At 40.6% G+C, this 24,409-nt stretch overlaps 1 protein-coding gene across 2 annotated transcripts in view; it reads right to left on the reverse strand.

The window, feature by feature from the left end:
- The window catches only part of AK5 (adenylate kinase 5), a 260,255-nt gene that overhangs the window by 58,022 nt on the left and 177,824 nt on the right, over positions 1-24,409 (reverse strand). For both annotated transcript variants that reach the window (XM_070467898.1, XM_070467897.1), the window contains exons 9-10: positions 9,168-9,210; positions 5,334-5,378 (exon numbers count right to left, since the gene is read on the reverse strand). In XM_070467898.1, coding sequence (XP_070323999.1) covers positions 5,334-5,378; positions 9,168-9,210 — 88 coding nt within the window. The remainder of the gene's footprint in view (positions 1-5,333; positions 5,379-9,167; positions 9,211-24,409) is intronic.

Genomic DNA, 24,409 nt, shown 5'->3' on the forward strand with positions numbered 1-24,409 from the left:
TGACAAAATGGGAAGACGGGTAGGTACTTCAGCACACCAGGTACGTAGAATGGTTTTCTCAAGAAAAGCACTGTGTGATTGTTTGAGCTGTGGGACTAGTTGTTTTTTCAGGTGAACGCCATTTCTACCTTCTGAAAGACTGAATAACAGATAAAACTGTTTTTCAGACTTGAGTATCTGGCAGACATTTTCTAGAAAAGTAATACAGTAAGTTGGTCACTTCAAGGAAAACAACTGGCAGCATCTTTGCTAATGATAAAATCCAAGCTTTTGACCCTGGATCCACCACTTATTAGCAAATTCCTTAACTCTCTGATGTCTTACTTGAAAAGTGAGATGGTGATAATATTCCAGAGAATGGATACAAGTATTAAGCAAGATAACATTATAAAACATTTTATACAGTGCCTGCTGTGTGTTAAGTAAGTGTATAATAAATACTAGTTTCTATTATAACTCCATCAAGTTAAAACAAACAGATTTGGTTTCCATTTGTAATTTGACCAAATACCTGAGTCAATTCCACCAAAAATGTTAACCCGATCTCCAAGAAAATCCTCGCTAAAAATTAGATTTATTCTTGTTCTTTAATGAGAGGTCAACTGTGAAATCACAGTATACCACAGTAAAATAATGACAGGCATTGAGATAATAGATTTTAAGCAAAAAATCTCATTTGTCTAATCTTCCTCCAGGAAGTAAAGAGGACAAGTTGGGCAGTGGTTAGAAAATGCACAGAATAAGACAAAATATTACACAAGTACTTCCCAAAGCTCACTCTTTAAAAGCAGTGGATGAGCACCAATACCAAAATACACAAGGCCACCTGCGTTCCTGCTATCCTGAAAGCCACAGCCGTTGAATGATGTGTGGATTATTATGGCAGTAGTCTCTCATTTCACCTGTAACATGAGATGACTGTCCAAACTGAAGCATTTCTACCAAGGCTTTGGGAAGGGATTAATGGGAATTTAGGCTATGTTACATTTGGGGAATAGGCAGGCCATGAAAAGCAGAGAAGAGTAAAAGAAGCCAAAATAGATTGGATAATAGCAAGATAATGATCGAGAGATTTAAAAAAGAAAAAAGGAAAGAAATGTACCAGAAAAGGTTGTGAAAAACTGTAGGAGCCTGTTAATGGGATGTCATGAGGCTCTTTAGGATATTTTTACATTTTCCAAATAATTTTCTGTTTTCGACAATGATTGCATCCCTGTCTTGTACATCAGCATTGTCCTTATATCTTGTTTGTGGACAACCTTAGAATCTTTTTCAATCCTTTTGATCATCTGGCTTTATCCTGTGAGATACCTTATCTGTTCTTTGGAAGGCATTTCTCTATAAATAGATACAGAACTGCCTTCTTCATGAACAAAGAGGTTGTAATAGGCACACAACATTCAAAGGGCTAACTAGGTCCATCCTTGTCACTTTTCCATTTGGTCCAGACGGTACACTCTCCCTGAACACTTTTTTGACTCAGATGGCAGGCAGTGCAATTACTTGTCCCCACTTAAAACTATTTTGCAAATGAGCAAGAAATAGCCAGCTTGGGGATGGAGAGGAGTTGGTGTTGCTTGTTCCTTGTAAGAAGGCAGCAGCCATATGGTATAAGAAGTGTCTGATTAGGCTCACAATTAACCTAAAAGCTATCCTCCCAGAAGCAGCTACAACGGCAGCAACCTGCCTGTCAGTTCCAGTCCAGGAATTCTAACTGCTATTTCAGTTGTTATGGAAACTGACCACACTGCTTCCTAAAAAATTCATTATTCCAGCAAATATTAGTCATTCTGGGGCTTCTAAATGAGTGATGCAGACACAGCGATGGAGGAGCACGGAGGAGGAGGGCTAGAGATGAGAGAAGACCTCACAGAGACAGGCTTGCCCTGGTGGCCCAGCTGGTAAAGAATCCGCCTGCCATGCGGGACACCTGGGTTTGATCCCTGGGTGGGAAGTTCCCCTGGAGAAGGGAAAGGCTACCCACTCCAGGATTTGGGCCTGGAGAATTCCATGGACTGTGTAGTCTGTGGGGTCGCAAAGAGTTGGAGACGACTGAGTGACTTTCACTTCACACAGAGACCTGACCTTGGAGCAGGATTAGCCAGGGGAGAAGACACTCCCTCCTGGCAAAATCGAGGGAACTTCAAGAGATGATAGTGATGCAGGTGGGATTGGGGTCAGACTCGTGTGGGCGGGGGGGTGGGGGGAATGGGAAGACATATTGAGGCCACATTGAGGGAGACAGCTTTGGAGGCCAGTCTAAGGGGCTTGGACCGAACCAGGAAACTTCAGGAATATTTATCTTATCTTAAGACTAACAGTGAGGATGTCCTTGTAGCTTCTGGCTAATACTACAGCCCTACTTGTCTTGATAGATATCAAGACAATAATTTGAAAAGTGAAAAATTCAGCCATCTTCTCTCTTCTCATACAAACCAAAGCACACTAGCTTTACTGGCAAAAGCAAGGGAACTTTGAGAAATAATAATGGTGCAGGTGGGACTGGGCCTGAAGATTCACTCATGGGTGGAGTGGAAAAGGGGAAGATGCATGTGGAAAAGGGCGAGCTGACTCTTGTGGATTAAAGCTCATCAAAATTGTAATGGGTGTATCGATGACATCCTGAGTATTTTTACAAGCTACAAATTGACCTGCAATAATACAGCCTTAAAATACCATCCTGCCATCTGCTGAGAAAGTACTGTTGACCCTTGAACAATGGGCGTGGGGCAGGTTAGGGGTGCTATATGCCCTCCCACCCCTCACCACACAGTTGACAATCCATGTATGACTTGGATTGTCAGCTCTCTGAATACTTGGTTCCTGTGACTCCACGATTCTGAATCCTTGGATTTAACCAACCTGGGCTAGGCAATACTGTAGTATTTACTATTGAAAAAAAAAAATCAGTGCATAAGTGGTTCTGGGCAGTACAAAGCTGTGCTATTCAAGGCTTAACTGTATTTAGAACAAAGGTGTTAATTTTCAAGCAGAATCCAGTAAACAGCCTAGAAGAAGAACCATCTTTTTTTCTTTTATTGCAGTTGCTTTGTACCTTCTACAGGGCAAACAGTACGCTGAAATCTTTTTTTTTTTCACTATAACAGTGACTGAATAAGAAGTTGAAGTACAGGAGAGTTTGGTTGATATATATATATATATATATATAAAAACAAATCCTTTATTCAGGGAAGCGGTTCTTAGTGTGGTCTGTGGACTCTTGAGTGTCTTAAGGTTTGTCTGAAGCCATATTTATATTATACTATTTCATTTTCTGAAGGGCACAAAGCCTAGTAACAGGTCAGCCGAGATCTTTAGCTAGATCTGGCTAGACAGAAGCAGTATTTGAAAATACAGTTGAAATTCAACTATAGTGCTAAACAACAGGTGAATCTGAAATAATATTATTCCCAGGGACAATAACAACCACCACGAAATATGCTGTACTATTTTTAAAAGCTTCTTTTTGGACCACATTATTAAAAATACATACTTCTATGTGATATTAAAGACTCAACCTTTGGATTCCTGAACTTCAAGTTTAGAAAGCCTCCCCCCTTCCTAATTTGGCCCCTAAGATAAAAGCTGAACAGAAAAAGTATAATTTATTGTGTATAGTCTAGATGCCAAGGTCATTAATTAAAGTTTGTGTGGAAAGGGGAATTTCCTTCGAGATTCTGGTGATGAGCTTCTCTTCAGTAAGGAGTAGATATAATGTACTTCAACTTTCTGAAAAGAATGTGAAGTAAGTGCAGCAACAGTCCATCCAGCTCCCTGGACTAAGGTCAGCTAGAGACAAGCAGGTCAGAAACAGAACTCAGTTGAGCTTAAGAATTCTCAGCACTTAGACATGCTGCTCTCTTAGCTAGAATTCTTTTTCCTCTCACCTCCTACTAATCTTTTCAGTCACCCATCGCTTCCTTTAGTTGCCTGCTTAAATGTCACTTCCATAGGGCCTTTCCTGATTACCCATTTTTTACCTCAAACACTCCACCCAGCTTGTTCACTGTTTCAGCTCTTTGTTTCCTTCCTGATGCTTTTCAAGGTTTGTGATGATAATTTGATTAGTTCTCCTTCTCCTCTAAGATGGAAGCTCTGTGATCCCTGCTCACTGTCCAGCACAGGTCCAATATTCAGTAAGGAGCTGATGATTAAACGTGGTGGACAGTCTGGGGTGGCAACCCACATAAATTGGTGGTGGGATGTGGAAGGCCCTGAAATGGGGAACTACAGCCATGGACTCTGGTCTCCTTTCTGCCACTAGTTGTTAGAAAGAATGACGTTGGTCAAGTCCCTTAAAGGTCTCTGGGACTCAGTTTCCTCATCTGAAAATGAGGGAGATGTACTGATAGATTTCTAAGGAAGCATCCTGACCTCAGGGTGTAAGATTCTAAGTATATCTGGTTATATTTCTAGGGTGCTGATAACTGTTTTTTTTTTCCCCCATTCACTGAGAAGGTGTGGACCTTTTCATTATTTATGAATATAAATAGGTATTTTCTGAAAAATGTACAGGTGGGTGTATTAACTTTTCTGTCAACTTCAGGAACTAGAAGGAAAAGCACTAAGTTTTCGGAGGTTCTCTGACAACACCTTGTCCTATTCTATGTAGTTTTTATGCTGCACAACTGGACCCATTTATTCCCTTGAGAAAAACAGGAAATCTGGCTCTCACACTAATTAGTTCTATGACCTTGGACAAGTTCCTTAAACTTCTGAGGCTCACGTTTCTTGTCTGTGTAATAGATACGTAATAGGGATGGACTGCCAACCTATAGGATTGTGTAAGGATTAAAGGAGATAACTTGGAACTTGATAAGCATTCAGAAAATGCTGGTTAAACTCAAATGAATTTTATCCCATAATGAGTTTCCCAATGAGTTTCACTGTACAAGAGCATAAAACAAACAAGATTGTTTCTGTTGTTCACTGCAGGGAATGCAGGGCATGGCTATTAAGGTATATTTGAATATGTGGTCACTGATGTATAGACTTCAGGGAGGAACAGATCATTGTTCAAACAGAAAAGATGTTAGATTATAACAGACGGCATCATCTTACCCATGGGATTATAATATATTTTATTATCATAGGACTAAACTCAGGGAGTTTGCCATTCCTTAGACTCCTACTTTGTCTCTGTGTCTTTGACACAAAGCCAGAGCAATATAAAACTGTATAAATGAAAGGAAAAATATGGAATCCTCAGGGGCATAATCTTGACTAAAAAAGGTGCAAGGCTTCAAAGACAGTTGAGAAATGAATAGTTTTTCTTCTTTACCACATTGTTATTATCAGCAGTTACATTTGAAAATTTGAGAGCTGTTACTCACCAATCATGAAAATTATTTTACACTTTTTCAAGTCTTCCGTGAAACCTTTAAAATAAGAATAATTTAAGTTATACAGCAAGAAAAACTGTATTGAAACCCTGGTTTTATAATGTATAGTGTAGTATTATAAAATATTCTATTCTGTATTATAGTATACAGTATTATCAATATATATATATAATCCATATAGAATAGAGCATAGAGATGAAACAAAAATTACAAAGGTGGTGAGTGAGAAAATCTTGGGAGTCACTGCTTTAAAACAAAGAAATGATCAGGGATATTTGGCAAAGTGTGAAACTCTATAGAGTCTATGGAGCCCTAAAAGATTTCCAGTTGTCATGTGGTGTCAGGAGGTGTTTATTTATATACACAATGCTACATTTTGGCAGGAACCCACTATTAATTGAGTGAAAGGCCCAACCTCACCAGAGAGAGACAGAGAGAGAGAGAGCGGGCAGTGGTGACGCGGAGAGAGTGGTGTATGAAGAATTGAGTTGCGGGTAGAAGAGGAAGAAGACAAGGGAGAAAGAGCTGGAAATAGAAGAAAGAGGTGAACTTGGGGGTCTTTGGAACCATTTGTTTTTCACATTAAAGGGCTTTTTGTTATATTTTTTTTTCAAATTAAACAGATGCTTCATTCTCTTTACAGCATAGCCCATGGTGATGGGAAAATTCTATATTATCTGGAGCTTTCTATTAAAGCAATATCACAAAGACAGAAATATAGATCAATGGAACAAAATAGAAAGCCCAGAGATAAATCCATGCACCTATGGACACCTTATCTTTGACAAAGGAGGCAAGAATATACAATGCAGAAAAGACGATCTCTTTAACAAGTGGTGCTAGGAAAACTGGTTAACCACTTGTAAAAGAATGAAACTAGAACACCTTCTAACACCATACACAAAAGTAAACTCAAAATGGATTAAAGATCTAAATGTAAAATCAGAAACTATAAAACTCCTAGAGGAAAACATAGGCAAAACACTCTCCGACATAAATCACAGCAGGATCCTCTATGACCCACCTCCCAGAGTAATGAAAATAAAAGCAAAAATAAACAAATGGGACCTAATTAAACTTAAAAGCTTTCACACAATGAAGGAAACTATAAGCAAAGTGAAAAGACAGCCTTCAGAATGGGAGAAAATAACAGCAAACGAAGCAACAGACAAAGGATTAATCTCCAAAATATACAAGCAACTCCTGAAGCTCAATTCCAGAAAAATAAATAACCCAATCAAAAAATGGGCCAAAGAACTAAACAGACAGTTCTCCGAAGAAGACATGAAAAGATGCTCAACATCACTCATTATCAGAGAAATGCCAATCAAAACCACAATGAGGTACCATCTCACACCAGTCAGAATGGCTGCTATCCAAAAGTCTATAAACAATAAATGCTGGAGAGGGTGTGGAGAAAAGGGAACCCTCTTACACTGTTGGTGGGAATGCAAACTAGTACAGCCGCTATGGAGAACAGTGTGGAGATTCCTTAAAAAATTAGAAATAGAACTGCCATATGACACAGCAATCCCACTGCTGGGCATACACATCGAGGAAACCAGAATTGAAAGAGACACGTGCACCCCAGGGTTCATTGCAGCACTGTTTACAATAGCCAGGACATGGAAGCAACCCAGATGCCCATCAGCAGACGAATGGATGAGGAAGCTGTGGTACATATACACCATGGAATATTACTCAGTCATTAAAAACCATACATTTGAATCAGTTCTAATGAGATGGGTGAAACTGGAGCCCATTATACAGAGTGAAGTAAGCCAGAAAGATAAAGACCATTACAGTATACTAACACATATATATGGAATTTAGAAAGATGGTAACGATAACCCTATATGCGAGACAGCAAAAGAGACTCAGATGTATAGAACAGTCTTTTGGACTCTGTGGCAGAAGGTGAGGGTGGGATGATCTGAGAGAATAGCATTGAAACATGTATATTATCATATGTGAAACAGATCACCAGCCCAGGTTGGATGCATGAGACAAGTGCTCGGGGCTGGTGCACTGGGAAGACCCAGAGGGATGGGATGGGGAGGGAGGTGGGAGGGGGGTTCAGGATGGGGAACACATGTAAACCCATGGCTGATTCATATCAATGTATGGAAAAAACCACTACAATTTTGTAAAGTAATTAGCCTCCAACTAAAATAAATAAATTAAAAAAAAAAAGATTTAAAAAATGGCAATGTGGGAGACCTGGGTTCGATCCCTGAGTTGGGAAGATCCCCTGGAAAAGGAAATGGCTACCCACTCCAGTATTCTGGACTGGAGAATTCCATGGGCTGTATAGTCCATGGGGTCGCAAAGAGTTGGACATGACTGAGTGATGTTCACTTTCACTTTCACTGAGGCAGACAGATTAATGCTATTAACATGTTGGGCCAAATAGTCATCTCAAGTTCTTCACACTTTCAGTTTACTTTTTAGTTTACTTTTATGGAGTTGAGCAACTTTTAATCTATTTATGATGTAGGAAAGTGGTTGCTGTTATTATTATTAGTAGTAGTATGGTTCTATATTAGTCCAGTTTTAAAAAAGAATAATGATACATTCAGATAATGTGATCGTTACAAATTAAGTTTATATGAAGTTTTTAATGACATGGGAACACGCTTATGTTATGATAAGCACAAAATATTAGAGATAATGTTTGTATATACACATGTATTCTCACCTATGTAAAAATAGGTATATAGACAATACACTGGAATAAAAATAAACCAGAATGCTAACTGTGATTATTTAGAGGTCATAAGGTTTTAGATGGCTCTGGTTTTCTCCCTTAAAAACATTTCCACATGAATGTGTGTTAATTCTGTAACCAGGAAAAAAGGAAACTTCATTCAGTAATCAATCAATCCCTCTCCAGTTGGGACTGAGTTGATTATTTGCACTTGGCTCATGTTTAAGTGCTTTTCCCCCATGAATCACCGTGATGTCACTGGATGACTGCAATCTTCACATACTGCTCCTGCTGTTATCATCAAATGACACTGTATCTACCACCTCATGCTCATGGATCAGCAGGATTAGAGCTGGGGTTGTTTAGAAAGCCAATTCACTTACTTGTATGTGCTCACAGTCAATGTAAATATATTTCCATGGACCATAATTATAACAACATTTTTTACCGAGTAGAAATGTTAGAAGGTAATTTTCCTAGAGCAATCATAAACCTCATCTTCTTTGAACAAAGTCAAATTTATGTAATTTTCTATTTTCAGTCCCATGTGGAGCTAATTTTTTTTTTTTTTTAGTTTTGGCAAGACTTTTAACGTGACAAAATTGTAAACTAGTATAATTTGGGTGATTCTTAGGTTGTATCCCAATGGTACACTACAGAGGAGCAACCATTATTCAGAAAAAGGACTTAAGTGTTCTAATAAAATTTGAAGAATGTTGAATTAAAGTCAGCCAGTTCTCTTTCCTGAAGGATATGTGGGAGCCTTGCTGTGCTCTTGTATATGTGAATCTTCCAAAGAGGATTGGGTGTTGTGTTTTTCAAACATTTTTACCAGTTACAAAGGGCATGAACTCTTTGAGCATCCTCTCTTCACTGAGCATCTCAGGGCTCATGTCCTCTGGGAAGACAGGAAATACATCACTGAGTAAGGTATCACTTTGGTTCTCTACATGGACCAAGAGGGTAGAAATGCAGAATTCCAATCATAATCGTGTTCCCTGGCTGAGGGATAAAAGTACATGCTCTTGGTAGGTTATCTCTTAGTGGTGTTTAATAAAAAAGATATGCTCAGAGCTAATAAAATGACAACTTTGGTCTGATCAGTAAACAAAACTCACCTCCCATGGTGTCTTCTCCAAACACATTTAATTGTTCATCACCCTGTTTATAAAAAAAATCAAAATATTAGATGATAATACCAACAGGCATTGTGCTGAACTTCTTGCCAACATGAATATACTTAGCCTTCCAAATGACTCTGTGAAAAAGGTACCATAACTGCCCACCTTTTACAGATGAAAACCACACTTAGATCAAGAAGTTAGCTGTTTAAGGTCACAGTGAGGAACAGAGCCTGGGCTTCAACCTGGGCTGTTTGGGTCCAGAGTTAATGCTCTTTGTAACTGGTACAATATCATGCCTTTTTTCCTTCATGCATAACTACCTGTGGTCAGAGAGGCTGATGTAAAGAAGACAAAACCCTTCAGGACTTCAAGTGCACCAACAAGTGGAGTCACAGCTGTTTCACAAATAACTCCATGATTTACAGTGAGACTTAGCAAACTTTCTGGAAAGCACCGGAGAGTAAACATTTTCAGCACTGGGAGCCATGTGGTCTCACTATTTAACCACCAGCTGTAGTTTGCTAATCCCTGAACGAAAGCATGAGATGAGGGAAGTTGGAATGACCAGATCTGATTGCCTCCCTTTAAAATTTTCATTTTAATTTTTAATCAAACAGTGACTCCATTCTGCTTACAGAAAAATACATAGTGTTTGGTGGAAAATCCAGAAAGAAAATATGTCAAATGGCATTAGTGATTAATGAGTGGTGACCTGAATGAGAAGGAAGTCCAAAGGGGAGGGGATATATGCATATGTGTGGCTGATTCATTTTGCTGGACAGTAGAAACTAACACAACAATATAAAGTAACTATAGTCCAATAAAAATTAGTTTAAAGAAAGGTACTGGTGAAATTCCTCACTCCTACCTATGTCTCCACACACCCCATTTTCTCACTTCCTCATTGCTTATAGGCTTTTTTGTTTTTTTTTTGCTTTTGGTATCTTTCCATACACACAAAAGTTGACTTCCAGATATCTATGGATACACTTGAGTATAAATATAGAATCTTATCACCTCCATAACACAGAAAGAAGCAAACATTATATATGCACATATGTTTATAAAACACATACTAATCTATGATAATACTACTCTTCCCTTTGCTTTCTCACTTATCAGTATATTCTGGAGAAGTTTCTCAACCAGTACAGATGTTCTTGGTTACACAGCATTCTACTGTATGAAAGGTACCATAGTTGTTATTATTTCAAACTAGTTCTTTATTGATGGACCACTGAGTTGCTGCAGTCTTGGACTATTTTTGAAAAAGCAGAACAAAGAATAAACTCACATAAATGGCATTTCATACGTATATATCTGTAGGATAAATTCCCAGAGAGGGGGCTGTGCAAAGAATAAACATATTTACAAGTTGATAGATTTTTCCAAACCATTCTCCCTAAAGATTGTATAGTTTTTCAGGGACAACATTTGGCTCATGCTTTACTCGAGCCTCTTGCCTCTGAGAATTTGCTACAATATAGGAGTCAGTTAAATGAGGTTGCTGGGTTGCATTAATGCTCCCTTTAGGTAAACTGCTATAAAAGCACTTTGTCTGAAAACAGAGCGTTGCCATCCTTTTTTAGAACATATGCCTTCAGGGCAATTTACTGCCTGTCTTCTTAGATTTGCCTGTGTATCCAGAGCTATTCCAGGTGAGAGAAGAAGATTCAATGGAGTGGTTATTCAAGGACACATTTACATCAATGAACTACTTTCCATGAATAGAAAAAAAGTCCATTATTCCTCAGTGAGCATCCCCCTACTTCCATTTTTGAGATCATTTCATTTTGCAGCTGAAAGTATAGGGATGGTCTAATCCATTTCTACCATCCCCTGTTCCTATTTTACAGATGAGGAATTGACAGTTAGCAGTCATGTGAGGGGTTCATGGCCGTGTCGTCATGTCCAGGGTTGGGATGAAAACCACATCCCCTGCCACATAAGCTGGCTTCTAAAGATTTAGTCCCATCAGCTTAGCTACCATCATGGATCTGTGAGTGTCCTGTTGCTCACCTGGCCAAGGGCTTCCCAGGTAGCTCACAGTAAAGACTCTGCCTGCCAATGGAGGAGATTCAGGATCAATCCCTGGGTCAGGAAGAGGCCCTGGAGAAGGAAATGGTAACCCACTCCAGTATTCTCGCCTGGGAAATCCCATGGGCAGAGGAGCCTGGTGGGCTATAGTCTACGGAGTTGGGAAAGAGTTGGACATGATTTAGGGACTGAGCATGCACACACATAGTTACATAGTGAGGAACAAAGCCTGGGCTTTCAACCTGGGCTGTGTCCAGAGTTCATGCTCATGTAACTGCACCATCCCCCTGCAGCTAACAGCACACAGGGGTCTGGTCCCCCCTCAAGCTGGGATGACTATGGTATAAGCTGCTCCCCAGTGGTCGCCTTGAGATCAAGTTGAAGCTAATATCCAGCTGTCCTCATCTGCAGCCCTCTCCTGCATCTCTTCCTCTCTCCCAAAGGCACACCTAATAACACACTCACAAAAATCTTCATGGAAGGCTCTGCATCTAGGGAAGCCCACTTGAGACAGGGACCTGATTGAAGCAATTATAGTTCACACGTTTACCTAAGATACAGCTAAACAGGAAGATGCTCAATAGCCTTTGCTGGAAAAGGACTGTTTAATCAGACTCTAATTATTGCTTTCAAACAGATATTGAATATATTCAGGTAATGCTAAGAGGAGACCCTGAGTCCTCTCCTTCAATTATTATCATTATTATTATTGAATTATTAGACCTATACCCACCTTATATACCAAATTGTATCAGCTGTTTCTTGTATCTGGCTATCATGTCTTGGGAGTTTGTTCAGGGTTAATCTGAATTCATAAAACAATGCACCAGGTTATACAAGGGCCTACCTGACCCCTATGTGGCCTCTTGAGTCTGACCTGTTTATATCCATAGCACTTATTCACAGCCTTCTATTCTGTTTGCCCAAATGCCTCAAATGAGCCCCAGCTTCATTTCCACGAGTGCACTGATAGTGAACAGGCTTCTGGGGGCATAGACATAACTGTCAAAAGCTCTCTCTCAGGACTGTGCTGCCTTGCACTCGTTGACACGAAAGCCCAGGTGAATGGGATGTTTGGTTGGAGGGTGTTATTTTCCAGTGATGCTCAATAAACTTCATGATTCCAGTATGAATCTTTTGTAGGAAAAAGTTATCTGACCTTATACACACACACATACACACACACACACACACACACACACGAGAAACAACTAGTGAAAGGCAAACACTTCTGGTTTTGGTGAAAAGATGCCATACAGCCTCCAGAGGCTCTAAGCCTTACCTTCTTTCTTTTCAAATGATAGGTGTGTTTTGCATAAAAGCACTAATTTCAGAGAGTCAATTATATAAGGCTATATAAAAGCTTTATATAAGCAAAATACTAAATAAGCCTCTAGGAGAAATGGCTGATAAGGTGTTCACATCCCACTGTAGCTGCGTCTCCAGTGAGGTGCTCTTGGAGAAAACACAGCCCACTGTTTCTGCCCTGAGTGTCTCTGGAGGTTACAGCCTTTTACCTTGCTGCTGCTGCATCCACTCAACTCTCTGTCATCTATAAGTCTGAATGCGTGGTTAGGTGCTGTAGGTACAAGAAGACATAGAAGACTTTCTACATTATTAAGCTAGAATTTGGGGGCATGAAGAAGGATACCAAAACTGAACGAACTGACAAAGAGAGACGCTACAAATAAGGGTACGGATTATGTAAGTGCCATTTGTGACTCATGCATATGGAGCCAAGACACAGCCTGCGATGACGTGGTTAATACTGGAGAAGGTGGGAAGAAGTGCAGCAAAACCACTGTCCCCCCAAACCAACTCAGGTTGCCACATCTTCTTGTGCTAGATATTTGATAACAGGTTGGCAACTGATGGTGAGAAATCCTGTTGAAGTAACATTTAGAACGTCAGGAAAGGACTGATGGCATTATGAGGAAGCTGGATTTGGACTACATGGGTGTTTTGGTCTCTATCTCTCTTCCCCAGTCATGCCAGATGCAGGAGGAGCATAAAAGCAACCTGCATTCCACTTTACTTCCCTGTGTGGATGTATAGGCAAGAAGCTGCTTCGGCAAGGCGGGATGGATCCTGGTATTCTTCGTCAGAAGAGCAGCTATTTGGTGTGTGTGAATATTTTCCTTTTGGGTTGGTGCTCCTACTTCTCCACCTTGAGATATGGATGTTTTGTCACCCCAATTCCTCGAATCATTGAATTTTTGGTGGGCAAGATCAAAATAAAACAAGAGAGCTTCACAGATGGTTCACCAATCACAAGGCATTACGTTCGTTCTTCAACCTGCTTTGATGGCAGCATGGAGTCTGTTCCTGGTTATGGGACCAGGGCATTGTCACAAGCAGATCACGTCATAAGATGAGGCTGATGCTTAAACAGTGCCTTACAGCTCTGGCAGCATTTCTGCTGGTATGATCGCACTGGATCCTTGTGCAACCCTGATAGGAACGATGTAACTGAGGTAGTGTGGTACTGCTGGACTGAGGTAGTGTGGTACTGCTGGACTGGGACGTGTCAATGCTTGAGCTTCTATTGCTGCCCAGAGGTGGGCTGAGAACTGACTTCAGTGCCCTGACACCAAGCTAGAGTCTACATTAGCATCCTCTTACTGTGGGGATGGTCATGTAATCAGGTCCTCTATTGCCCCTCCTTGAGTAGACAGTGTTGAATTTTTAAAATACTTTTATATGTATGTGTATATATATATATATATCTGTTCTGGTTCCTCCTTGCTGTGCAGGCTTATTTCTCTCTAGTTGTGGCACGTGGGCTTCTCTTGTTGCAGAGCTTGGGCTCTAGGGTGACTGGGCTTCACCCTATTTGGGTGCGGTATTTGGGCTTAGTAGTTGAAGTTTCTGGGCTCCAGAGCACACGCTCAATATCTGTGGAGCACGGGCTTTGGTGCTCCTTCCCAGATCAGGGCTAGAACCCATGTCTCCTGCATTGGTAGGAGGATTCTTTTAACTACCAGGGAAGCCCGCTAATGTTGATATTTAAAAATCCTTTTGGGGGCCACAAAACAAAACCTCCCCTGGGAAGGAGAGAGAAGTAGTAGGTCATTTTGGGAGTGTTTTCCTAGTTCCTGTTTGTCTTAAACAGTGTGTGTGTTTCATGGCATAAAAACATGTGTGGGATTCAAGCTTCAAGTGGAATTACAAGAAAGAGGCTTTACATAACAATAAAATGTCACGGTGAAGATTATTGTTTTGCTCCAAAATTTACAAATATTGCAAGGAAAAAAATATTTTCTTTCTCTGGTACTGAGCACAGGTTCCAATCTAGTTTTTTTTTTTAATCTAAGAAAATGGATTTCAAAGAGATTCTGTAGTTTCTGAGACAATGTGAGGATGCATCTTTTCTAACCTTTTCACACTTTGATTAGTACTATGTAGATCATCTACATTCTGGGAAAATCATAAAAGCTAGCATATGAGGATTTTTGATTTAAATTTGTCTAATGACACTATCTCTGCTTATAAGAAGCAACAGCAGTGAAGCAAGGCTGGGGTTGAGGCATAAAAGTGTGCTGGAGTTCTCAGAAGGGTTCATCTCACTGAGAACCAGGCTCTTAACAGGAAGAAAGAATAATTTAAAAAGAACAACCAAAGTAGTACCATTTCCCCATTTTGGGACCTGAAAATGAGATTTTTGGATTCTTTTTCTTCATGCCAGTTAAGGACAAAAGCAACAAAACGCCTCACAGGAACAATTTTTAAAATGGTTATTGGAACTGCTATTTGGGTGGTTATTGGGGTCTTTTTAACATGTGTGATCTCATCTGATCCCCTAGAAGACACTAGGAGGTAGGCTGGTTTGCTATTTCCCATTTTTCAGATAGGGAAACTCAGGCTCAGAAAGCTTAGGTGGATTGTGCAGGAGGCTACAGCCAGTGGGGTTTCCTGATTCCCCAGCTCATGTTCTAACCCCTCTCCTGTGGCCCAGAAGGAGCACGACTTGTCTCTGTGTCAAGGGAGGAGGACAGAGTGTATTGAGAGGCTTTACTACATGAGGGTAGGAAACACTCGTCATGTCACATGAATAGACACAAAGGTAGATTCATTTGCTAAAAGAGGGACTGAAGCTGGATTCTGCTCGTCAAGTGATTTGGAAGTGGAACTCTCAAGTTTTACTGGGAAAACCGTGAATGCAGTTTTGAAATAACTCAGACCTTCAGCTGGAGAATATTGGAAAATGTAACAGCTTTATTGTATCAGCAGGAGGAAGGGAAACTGGTCCTTGAGAAATGCTTTGAGTGTTTACAGTTCTTTTCTAAAGCATGTTTTCATTTAAAGTAATGGGCAATTTAAAAAAGAAAGTATGAGAAGTGGTATGTAATTTAGTTGCACCCAAGAATTTATTTTACAGCAAGTTCCATTTCTCTTTCACTGAAGTCTACACAATTAGAGGTCTGCTTTTTGTGGAAGTACTTGTATAATTGAGTAAACAAGGAGGAAAAAATATAGGGGATGTGAGGCTAGACTTTTCCCCATCTTATTAAATTGCAGGCTCTCTACATGAACTACTTTAAACAGTGGTTTGCAGATCTAGTTCTTGAGGAGGAATGGTATTTTCTCTGTTTATGTATAAATTGAAATGTTGGTGTCTCTAACAAGAAATTTTAAAGAAAGAGGCTTTTTCCTGATGTTTTTCTGTAAGTTCCTGTTTTCATCAGCTCAAAAATATGGCCAACTCAAGTCACTGCTGGAAGACCATGGAGGAAATACTTGCTCTTGGTTTCACATTCCAGACACGGCTCCAGGGCTGTGCAAGGCTGGCGGTTCAAAGAAGGGAGTCAAGTTCTCATCCTGACTTCATCTCATTTAAAGTGAATGTTGACCGTAAAGTCACACCTGATTAGAGTCTTACAAGGAGAGTTATTAGGCCTTTACCACTTTCATCTTACCCGCTTTAACTGCCTCCTTAGAAATCTGTATGCAGGTCAAGAAGCAACAGTTAGAACTGGACATGGAACAACAGACTGGTTTCAAATTGGGAAAGGAGTATGTCAGGGCTGTATATTGTCACCATGCTTATTTAACTTGTATGCAGAGTACATCATGCGAAACACCAGGCTGGATGAAGCACAAGCTGGTATCAACACTGTTGGAAGAAATATCAATAACTTCAGATATGCAGATGATACCACCCTTATGGCAGAAAGTGAAGAAGAACTAAAGGGCCTCTTGATCAAAGTGAAAGAGGAGAGTTTAAAAGCTGGCTTAACACTCATCATTCAGAAAACTAAGATCATGGCATCTGGTCCCATCACTTCATGGCAAATAGATGGGGAAACAGTGGAAACAGTGACAGAATTTATTTTGGGGGTCTCCAAAAATCACTGCAGATGGTGACTGCAGCCATGAAATTAAAAGATGCTTGCTCCTTGGAGAAAAAGTTATGACCAAACTAGACAGCATATTAAAAAGCAGAGATGTTACTTTGCCAACAAAGGTCCATCTAGTCAAAGCTATGGTCTTTCCAGTAGTCATGTATGGTTGTGAGAGTTGGACTATAAAGAAAGCTGAGCACCGAAAAATTGATGCTTTTGAACTGTGATGTTGGAGAAGACTCTTGACAGTCCCTTGGACTGCAAGGAGATCCAACCAGTCCATCCTAAAGGAAATCACTCCTGAATATTCACTGGAAGGACTGATGCTGAAGCAGAAGCTCCAACAATTGGCCACCTAATGCAAAGAACTGACTCTCAGGGAAAGACCCTGATGCTGGGAAAGATTGAAAGCAGGAGGAGAAGGGGATGACAGAGGATGAGATGGTTGGATGGCATCGCCGATTTGATTGACATGAATTTGAGTAAGCTCTGGGAGTTGGTGATGGACAGGGAGGCATGGTGTGCTGCAGTCCATGGGGTCGCAAAGAGTCGGACATGACTGAGTGACTGAACTAAGTGAACTGAACTGTTGTCTTCTGATTCTTTGTATAACAGAAATAGAATGGCAAAGCTTAGAGTCAATCATTGGAAACTACAGTGACACTAATCTCTCTTGAGTACTTTTGTACTTCGGTGCTATGAGGTTACAACTCCTTAAGAGACAGTCTCAGCAAAATGTCCAATCAAGTTAATTATCAGAATAAAATATACTATGTGTGCTTATGCATTTTCTAAGGAGAAAAATATTGCCTGGAGTCATCATCCTTTGTCCCACTATCCTTCTGTCAAAGGGGCTTCTCAGGCAGCACTAGTGGTAAAGAATCTGCCTGCCAATGCAAGAGACTCTTGTTCGATCCCTGGATCAAGAAGATCCCTTGGAAGAGGGCATGGCAACCCACTCCAGTATCCTTGCCCAGGAAATTCCATGGGCAAAAGAGCCTGGCGGACTACAGTCCACAAAAGCGACAAAGAGTTGGACAGGACTGAGTGACTGAGCAGTAAACAGCTTTCTGCTAAAAGGAAGTGAGGCTGGGAGAAGGCAGATGCGGATGGGGTGAGTGAGTGGAGGCTGGAAGGACTCCTTGCTAACCGCTCCTGGTTCCTCTTCCTTCTGAGCTCTCTGCTCGCCATGGGCGTGCCCCTTGCTCTCTCAGTGATCTGAACATCTCATGCTTATCACTAACACAGACGCAACAGCTTTCCAGGGACCATCCACACACCCACAGTCCAGCTCTGACCTTGCCTCAACTTCTCTCGCTTTTGTTATAATCCAACTGAATGTCTGTGTTCAATTCCTTGAGGTTTTAGGGGTTAAGGTTGGGTGAGGAGTGGGACACAGTTAGTGGTCGCTGAGCAAAGAGGAGCTAAAGGTGACCTCCCAGCTGGAGATGGGAATCAAAGAGGCAGGTTGAAAGAAGTGTTCTTTTCACTAGAAACACCCCCTGGACCTGAAACCATTAGGCTATAGAGTCTACAAGTCCCAGGAAGGGCTCGGGAAGAGAGAATGTGGAGAGACTGTGGGGCAGTTGCTATCTATAGCTGCTATCTACAACGTGGATAAATTTCATGTTGCTTTGCCCAAGCAACTCTATATAAGACAAATGAGCCTATTAATTTTCCTAGAACTTGACTCATTTAATCTGGCCTCTGACTCCCTGCTTACTATGTTTGCCCAGGCTGAAATGCCTTCCCCCTTGCCCTAAGTTTGTGTTTTTGTTTTTTCTTTGACCCTGCTATGAGGCATGTGAGCTCTTAGTTCCCCGAAACCTTGGCCCCTGCATTGGAAGAATGGAGTCTTAACCACTGGACCACCAGGCAAGTCCTGCCTAAGTTTGTTTATTGATATATTCTGCCTGTCCTTCCATTTTTCTCTCCTCCCTGAATCCTCTCCAGTCACCGCTCAGCAAACTCCAGGTGAATGAGTCATTTGACCCAGAGCATCTCTGCGTGGTAAGAACAGTGACAAGAGCAGGTAACATTTTTTGGAACACTTGTTACATGCCAGGCACAATGCTGAGCACTTAACAAGAATGACCTCATTTAACTTTAACTGTATCATTTTATCTGTAGGATTCATTTTCACAATAATCCCCTTGAAGATAGGGGGCCGTCTTTTTTTTTTTTGTACCCCCAATGACTGAGGTGGAGCTGTGCGAAGTAAAGATTTCTAAGTGATAAATACAGTAAGTTGGTTTTTTCCTCCACAATGTGATAAGAACAGTCATATAAAAGATATAATCTATAGAACTCTCCAGAAAGAAAGGCAGAAGGTGGCTCAGTTGGTAAATAATCTGCCTGCCAGTGGAGGAGATGTGGGTTCAATCCCTGGGTCAGGAAGATCTCCTGGAGGAGGAAATGACAACCCACTGCAGTATTCTTGCCTGGAACATCCCATGCACAGAGGAGCCTGGCTGGCTACAGTCTGTGTGGTCACAAAGAGTTGGACAGGACTTGGCGACTAAACCACCACCACCACATATTTAATTGGAATATATATTATTATATATATAAGGGCAGAAGTAAGGTAAGGAAGAAAGGATTAAATGTCTAAGATTCACAGCTGTCCAATTGTGGAAGGGTTGATTTGGAAGGTGGAGAGCCCTCAACATCAGAAGTATTCAAGCACATGCAGAATCACTGTCTGCCAGTGAAGAGATTCTTAGACCTCGTAGGAGGTCAGACTACATGCTGTCTAAAGCAGCACCCAGTGCTGACAGTTTACTGTTCATTCAACAATTCTACAAATATTTATTGAGCTCTGTGGTAGACAGAATGATATCCACATCCTCAAAGATGCCCACTGCCTAATTCTGGGAAGCTGTGAATACATTATCTTACATGGCAAATGTGTCTTTCAGATATGTTTAAGTTAAGGCTCTTGAGACGGAGAAATCATCCTGGTTTATCTGGATACATCTAATATAACCACAAGGATCCTTATAAGGGAGAGACAGGAAGGTCACAATCAGAGAGGATATGGTGACAGAAGAAGACGTCAGAGAGATACTGTTGCTGGAAAAAGCCTACAAGCCAAGAAATGTGGGCAACATCTAGAAGCAGAAAGAGGTAAGGAAAAGGATTCTCTCATAGCTCTTCCAGGAGTGTTACTTGGTGGCACCCTGATTTTAGCCCAGTAAACCGATTTTGGATTTCTGACCTTTAGAACTGTAAGATGAAAAATTTGTGACATTTTTATCCACCAAGTTTGTTTCAATAGTAATGTGTGCTCAGTCATGTCTGACTCTGTTTTTGAGACCCTATGAATTCTCCAGGTTCCTCTGTCCATGGGATTCTCTAGGCAAGAATACTTTCCTTCTCCAGGGGATCTTCCTGCCAAGGAATCAACCCTCGTCTCCTGCATTGCAGACAGATTCTTTACTGCCTCTAGCAGCAACAGGAAATGAACATAAGCTCCTCCTACATGCTAGGAACTGTCCTAGATGTTGGGAGTGTAATAGTAAGTAAATAATCTTGACTTACTGAGTATATTAGGTATTTGAGTTTGCAACAAAGGGTTACAAATGCTGTTTATCCATGGAAACATTTATTCGAGCAGTATTCTATCTGGAAGAAGAATGGAGCTACCTCTTAGCGGAGGAAGGATGGGAGACACTGGAGTCCTGCCCGGGCCACCTCTTCTGCCCTCCTCCCAACATCCTTTAGCAGACAGTCCTTGATCCCTACTCAACAGCCCACCTTCTTTCATCCCTCTTTGGATGCTGAAAATGCCAAATACTTGCCTTCCCATCCTCAGCATTATGGGCATGGACCTGTGACCAATTCTGGGTCAAAAGGATGTGAAAAAGCAATCTTTTTTGGGGGGCAGGGGAGGCTTCAGAGGACAGATTTTCTCCCTATTAAGAAGAGGGAACGACATGCATGGGGAAAGTCAGCTCATTCATCCATTCTATTCTTGCATATGGTTGTGTGAGGAAGCACTATTTGAAGGGACCATTGTGTGACCTTGAAGGGAGGCGCGCCTCACCGGCTGAGGAGGGCAGATGGGAGAGAACCAGCCTCCTGGCGGACTCTAGTTCAGTACTCTAAGAACTTGGCTGCGGGACAGGCCTGGCAAGAGGACGTGCTAAAACTGGCAGCCTCACGGCTTTTGGGAAGCGTGCTTTGTTGCTGCTATTCTTGCTTTTTATTACACATTATGATTCCTTCATACTCCTTATCATCAACTTAATTTGGTGTGAGTTGTTTATGTGATGCTACCCTGTATGGTAATAGTTCTTTGCATCAACAAAAATAGCTCTTCGGGGACGGACTAAGCTCAGCAAGTTCGATAGTTCACAGATGAACCTCCAGACTACTGCAGGTACAGAATCTGTGTGTCTAGACACCGCAGTACTGGTATAATAACACCCCAATGTGCAGGGTTAGTTTTGGGGGGTGAGAGTGCTAACAGGCGAGTTAAGTAGGCAGTGGAGATGATTTTTTAGACATTTATTTATTACTTTATTTGGCTGTGCCAGGTCTTAGCTGCGGCACGTGTGATCTTTTGTTGTGGTGTGTGGGCTTCTCTAGTTGCGGGCACGGGCTTTCTTGCCCTTTGGCACGTGGGATCTTAGCTCCCCGACCAGGGATCGAAGCTGTGTCCCCTGAATTGCAAGGTGGATTCTTAACCACTGGAATGCCAGGGAAGTCCTGGAGATGATTTTTAAAAGAGCACTTCAGTGCATTCTAAACCCTGAAATAATACTTCCATCATTTTATCATATTGGTTATAACAATAGCTACATTTATTGGGCATTATCTCATTTAATTTTCTCATCACATCAGCTTATTGAAAAAGGTTCCACACGCCATGGGTAACCAAGTTCGTGGGCCACAACCACTGAAGCCTCGAATACCCTAGAGCCTGTGCTATACAACAAGAGAAGCCACAGCAGTGAGACGCCTGCTCACCGCAACTAGAGAAAGCCCACGTGCAGCAGTGAAGACCCTGCACAGCCCCCCTCTCCCCCCAAAATGAAAAATGATAGCTTCTAAATGTGCTATTAAAATAAAAAAATTCAAAACCACAGAGACAAATTATGGGGTTTGGATTCTGTTTGTATCCATATGGTGTTTTTTCCCTGCAAATTTAAAAACTGTTTTTTTTTTTTTTTCCAAAAACTGTTTTCGAATCACCATATATTGACTGAGTTTTTTGTCAAATAATTATTTTATATTAAAAATGATTTTTACCTATGAATTTTTTTTACTGAAGTTCAGTTGACATATAACATTATAGTAGTTTCAGGTGTACAACGTAATGATTTGATATTTGTATTTATTGCAAAATGATACTACAATAAATTTAATTGGCATTTGTCACCTTCAGTGTAAAAATAACTTATAGGATCTACTCTCTTAGCAACTTTCAAGTATGCAATATAGTGTTATTAACTATAGTCACCATGCTAAACTTTACATCCCTGTTACTTACTTATTCTCTGACTGGAAGTTTGAATCTTTCGATCCTACCTCCTATCTCTGGCAACCACCAATCTGTTCTCTGTACCTATGAATTTGCTTTTTGATTCAACATATAAATAAAGTCATACAGTACTTGTCTTTCTCTATCTGGTTTATTTCACTTAGCACAATGCCCCCAAGGTTCATCCTTGTTGTTACAAATGAGAAGATTTTCTTCTTTTTTATATATACATTCATTTTCTTTCTTCTTTTTTTAGTATATACATTCATTTTCCTAATCCACTGTTTCTACCTATGCATATTGAGGCTACAAAAGCACTTTAAATTTTTTCTAGTCTTGTGCCTCAAATATATTTGCCCTCTCTTCTCTAGCATGTGGAAGTTCCCAAGTGTTGCTTTCAAAGCGAAGTATCATGTTCTGAGCTCCTGCTGGGCACTACAGCAGATGCTTTCACGGATACCTCATTATTCTTATGCTAATACCATGAAGTGATGTTACTATCCTCCATTTACAAGTGCAAAAATTAAGGCTCTGAATATTTTAGTTTATAGTTTTATTGCCTTCAAAGGAGGGAAAAGGCATATTGGTTGTTAAAAATAATTTAGTAAAAATTTTTTATTGGAGTCTCATTGATTTACAGTGTTGTACTAGTTTCAGGCATACAGCAAAGTGAATTAGTTATATATATACATACACCCACTCTTTTTCAAAGATTCTTTTCCCATACAGGCCAATATAAAATAAGGCCTATGCTATATATCAGGCTCTTATTAATTATCTATTATCTATATACAATTTTAGTGTTTATTGTTACAAGATAATTTTGCTGTTGATCTTTCTCTGCATCATCAGGTCAGTCTGTGACAGGTTAGTGGCAACTGTAGCCTCAAATGTTCACTCTTCCCTGCATTCTTGCCCTTGCATATGTCATCTGCATATCCTCTCCTTGAGAGGTGAGTCTTATTCTGCAGCCTTGAATCTGTGCCAGTCAGCCTACCTTTAGCCAACAGAATGAGGAAGAGGTGCTGGCGTGCCATTTCTGAGGCTATGTTTTGAGAACCTGGCATGCCTCCACATTCTCCCTTGGCACCCCTTCCCGCTCCCCTTCCCCTCACCATGAGGATAAACCTGAGGTAACCTGTCTGAGGATGGGACACCTCGTGGAACAGAGTTCCATTCATCCCAGAGAGGCCATCCTAGACCAGCTGGGCCCAGGCTGACCCAGCAGCTGACCAGTTAGAGTTCTGTAAAGAAACAGAACTAGTAGGATGTAACTCCACCTATGTATCTCTATCTCCACCAGAGATTTGCTACAAGGAATTGGCTTACATAATGGGGTGGTCAGGCAGCTCTAAAATCTAAGGGACAGGTTGGCAGGCTGGAAACTCTAGAGCAGGAGGTGACACTGGAAACCACAGAATCTCCTCTTCATCAGGGAAGCCTCGGTTTTGCTCTTAAGGCCTTTCAACTGATTGGATGAGGCTCACCCAAGTTATCAAGGTTAATCTCACTATTGGTGAGAATGTAAATTGGTGTGGCCACTATGGAAAATAGTATGGAGGGTCCTCAAGAAATAAAAATAGAATTACAATACAATCCAGCAATTCTACTCCTGGGTTTTCATATGAAGGAGATAAAATCACTCTCTTGAAGAGATACTGCACTCCTATGTTCATCATGGCATTATCCACAGTAGCCAAGACAAGGAAACAGTGTCACTGTCCATCGACATATGAATAGATAAAGAAAATGTGGTATATACTCACAATAGAATATTATTCCCTATAAGAAGAAGGAAGTCCTGCCATTTGCAACAACATGGATGGATCCTGAGAGCATATGCTAAGTGAAATAAATCAGAGAGAGAAAGACAAATACTGTATGATCTCACTTATATATGGAATCTAAAAAAAAAAAAAGTCACTAATAAAGAGAACAGACCGGTAGTTGCCATAGGTAGGGTGGACAAAATGGGTGAAGGCAAAAGTAAAAATTTCTAGTTCCAAGATAAATAAGTCCTGAAGATGTATTATACAGTAACAATATTGAATTTATCTTTGACAGGTACTAAGAGAATAGATATTAAAAGTCATCACAAGAAAAAAAATTGTTACCTATGTGTGGTAATGAATGTTAACTAGAGTTATTGCAGTGATCATTTTGCAAGATAAATAAAATTATAATGTTGCATACCTAAAACTAACACAATATTATATGTCAATTATATCTCAATTTTTAAAAAGATGATTTTCATTACATAAAGTCAACTGATTGTAGATTTATTTCTTTCCCAGCTGTGCTGCATGGCATGTGGGATCTTAGTTCCCCAACCAGGTATGGAACCCATAGCCCCTGCATCGGAAACATGGAGT

Source organism: Odocoileus virginianus, chromosome 5, assembly GCF_023699985.2.
Source record: "Odocoileus virginianus isolate 20LAN1187 ecotype Illinois chromosome 5, Ovbor_1.2, whole genome shotgun sequence".
NCBI lineage: Eukaryota > Metazoa > Chordata > Mammalia > Artiodactyla > Cervidae > Odocoileus > Odocoileus virginianus.